The sequence below is a fragment of the Aplysia californica genome, unplaced genomic scaffold, assembly GCF_000002075.1.
Source record: "Aplysia californica isolate F4 #8 unplaced genomic scaffold, AplCal3.0 scaffold00410, whole genome shotgun sequence".
In the NCBI taxonomy this organism is placed as follows: domain Eukaryota; kingdom Metazoa; phylum Mollusca; class Gastropoda; order Aplysiida; family Aplysiidae; genus Aplysia; species Aplysia californica.
In genome coordinates this window covers 546,280-549,444 of record NW_004797680.1, presented here as the reverse complement: position 1 = coordinate 549,444, position 3,165 = coordinate 546,280, and the positions used below count along the sequence as shown (strand labels likewise).

At 41.9% G+C, this 3,165-nt stretch overlaps 1 protein-coding gene across 1 annotated transcript in view; it reads left to right on the top strand.

The window, feature by feature from the left end:
• Positions 1–3,165, top strand: part of LOC101857583 (glypican-6) — a gene marked incomplete in the record, with an annotated part of 96,779 nt that overhangs the window by 81,396 nt on the left and 12,218 nt on the right. Inside the window, 3 exon segments of the mRNA XM_013085818.2 lie at positions 917–1,047; positions 1,375–1,542; positions 2,595–2,704. Coding sequence (XP_012941272.1) covers positions 917–1,047; positions 1,375–1,542; positions 2,595–2,704 — 409 coding nt within the window.

Sequence of the window (3,165 nt, the reverse complement as noted above, 5' to 3'; positions counted from 1 at the left end):
TATGTTCGCGTTCTCTTTATATTTTTCTGTGTATGTATGTGAGCGTGTGTGTGTTTTGTGTGTGTGTGTGTGTGTGTACGTGCGCGTGCATTTATGCTCTGGTTTGATTTGATCCTTCTTTTTTGTCAAACATCTATCCTCCTAATCGCTTTTTCTTTTCTTTGAACGTTACTCTTTATGCACTCCTCTAAACTTTGGCATTTATATCACCATCATCTTATTATTATTTCAAACAATATACCTTTTTGAGTTCAGTTTTCTTATTTAAGTATACCTATTACTACCATGTTGACACATTCTCTTTGTTCCCGTACCAACAGAATTATAATATCATTTAAAAACCATGAGCTACTGTCTGTAGGCCATTTCCAAAGGGGGGACATTAACATGTTCTTATGCACAGTGCCTGAACTGCTGCTGCTGTTTTTTCTTTCCTAATCATTACTATCCTCATTTTCCCTCTACTTTTTTTGTATGTTTGTCACACTCTTGTGACCCGCTATTTCCGTGTTGCCTTGAAAGTCGGAGCAAACTTTGTGCTGTTGAAACTAAAGAGGTGAGCAGAGTAAGCCCGATTCCCTGTAAGGACTTCTTTGTTGACATTCACCCCTTGGCGCCCATATGACCGTATGCAGTTGCGAGCGCCGTAAAGCCTCTTCTAAAAGTGGATGGTTGGCGGGTGCTCTGGCGTGGTTTGCTCCTTCTTTCCTATCCAACATCTATTGTTCTGATCTCCCCTCCTTTTTTTTGGTGTGTTTGTTACTCTCTTGTAACACCTAGCTTCGGCACTTATATGACCTTATTGTGTTGCAAGTGCCGTAAAATTCTTACTAAAACTAAACTCTTCTAAAACTTTAAAAACAAAAACAACCTACAATGAGCTATAATGTTTTTTTGTGTGTGTGTCGTCCATCAGATGCCCTGAACAAGCTGGCTGACCGCCTGGAGGGGCCGTTCAACATCGAGTCAGTGGTGGACCCCATCGACGTAAAGATCTCAGACGCTATCATGAATCTACAGGAGAACAGCGAGAAGGTTTCCGTGCAGGTAAGCTTTTTGTGTGTCTGTTTGTCTGTTTGTGTGTGTGTCTGTGTGTCTTTCTGCATGTGTATTTGTCTGTGTGTGTGTATGTACCTCTGCCTTTCTGTCTCTGTCAGTTTCTCTCGATTTGCCCCTCTCTCTGTCTCTGTCTGTCTCTGTCTGTCTCTGTCTCTCTTTCTCTCTCTTTCTCTCTCTCTGTCTCTGTCTCTCTGTCAGCCCCCGCGCACTGTTTCTGTCTATCTGTCTTACATTTTCCCCATCACTAACTGACCATTATTGTGCTGATGGATACCTTTCTCTTTACTCAAAACTTCAAATCTGGTGTCCTCGCAGATATTTGGCCGATGTGGCAACCCTAAGCTGTCAAGAAATAAGCGAGAAGCAGGTCGGAGCCAGAGCCAGACCTTCACATTCAACCACCTGCCCCGCAACTCCCACGCCCGACCCACCACAGCCGCTGGAACCAGCCTGGACAGGCTTGTCCGTGATATTAAGGATAAGGTAAGGGTTCGAGTCGAGGGCAAAGTAATCTGCTTTTGAAGTATGTGAGGAGTAAGGTAAGAATTGTAGTACTGGGCAAGATTATCTGTGTATCTAGGGTATGAAGTATAAGGTAAGGGTTCGAATCCAGAGCAAGATAATCTAATTTTTACTAATATGATGGATAAGGTAAGGTTTTTTTTAGTTCAGGGAAAGTTAGTCTGTTTTTCATTGGAATTAGGGATAAGGTTTGTTTAGGATGAGGTTGTTGTGGATGGTCAAAGAATGGCACTATAGGACTATAAATTATAATGTTTTTCCTTGTTGTTCATGCCTCCATGTCTTACATTTTTCGTATGCTACATGACCTTTATTGTGTGAATGTGCTTCCATTTTCTTAAAACTCTCAGAAGTCTCACTGACTAATCACTCCAACTTTTGCACAGCAATAGTTACCACCTTTCTTTTGCCGGCTGTCCCTTGCAGAAGATATGAATTTGATTAATGGATGATAAATTTATTTTTTTAAAATTGGGTATCTAGGACTGTCTGCTAAGTTACTGTGTCTTATCGTTGTGTCCATGGGACAGATATTTTACACGAATTTTCTTTACTTCACCCAGGTGAGAATGGGTTCCTGGCTATAAACAGTGAAAGACCGTGTCACATTGCTAGTGTTTGAGTGCTTAACAGGTTGCTTGTACTGTATGCTTCCTAAGAAGCAGAGACTTTATCTGCATGTTGAAGGGTCTGCTTGGGTATTAAGACAGATTATAAAGCTCATCATGCTTGCTGGTTAGCGGGGATATGAGGTATATACATGTAGTCCTCCTCCTCCTCCTCCTCCTCCTCCTCCTCCTCCTCCTCGTGTATGTGTATCCCTCTCAGGTGGTGGGTGGTTGGTGGATTCTCTGATATGGTTTGTTCCTCCTTTCCAGTCATACACCTGTCGCCTTTATCTTTCCTCTTTCGTTTCTTTGTATGTTACTTTCTAGTAAACCTCTAATCTTCAGCTCTTATTGTATGACCGAACAGTGTTGCAAGTGCTGTAAAACTTTCATAAAACCTCTCAGGTAAAGAACGCCAAGGACTTCTGGGTACAGCTGCCGTACACTGTGTGTAACAACGCCGTGGTGGACCCGTCAGGGGAGGACGCCTGCTGGAACGGGCAGGACAGGGCGAGGTGAGCGGGGTTGCAGGGTTCCCACTCAACCGGGAAAACGGGAAAAGCCAGGAATTTCATTTTCAGAATTTCCGGTAAAGATAACATCATGAAAATGGATCCAAATCAAAATAAACGTGAGAAAGCAGGAAAATCAAAGGACACTCATCTTTGAGAATTAGTCTGAATCGTTACGATTTACAAAACTTTTTTTTTTTCATTTTTAGTAAAATAGGATCTTAACAGCTTTAATTCAGATTTTTAAAAAACAACATGCAAATGCCATTTGCCTTCCCCAAACAATCCCCACCTTCACAGAATATAAGAAAGAAAAAACATCAGACCATGACAGTCTACGTCATGTGCAGCTAACTTTATCAGTAACTCTCCCTCACTCTCACCCCCTCTCTTTCTTTCTCTCTTACTCTTTTTTTTTCCATAGATACATGTCAGAAGTGTTGTTTATTCATCCACACCCCCCC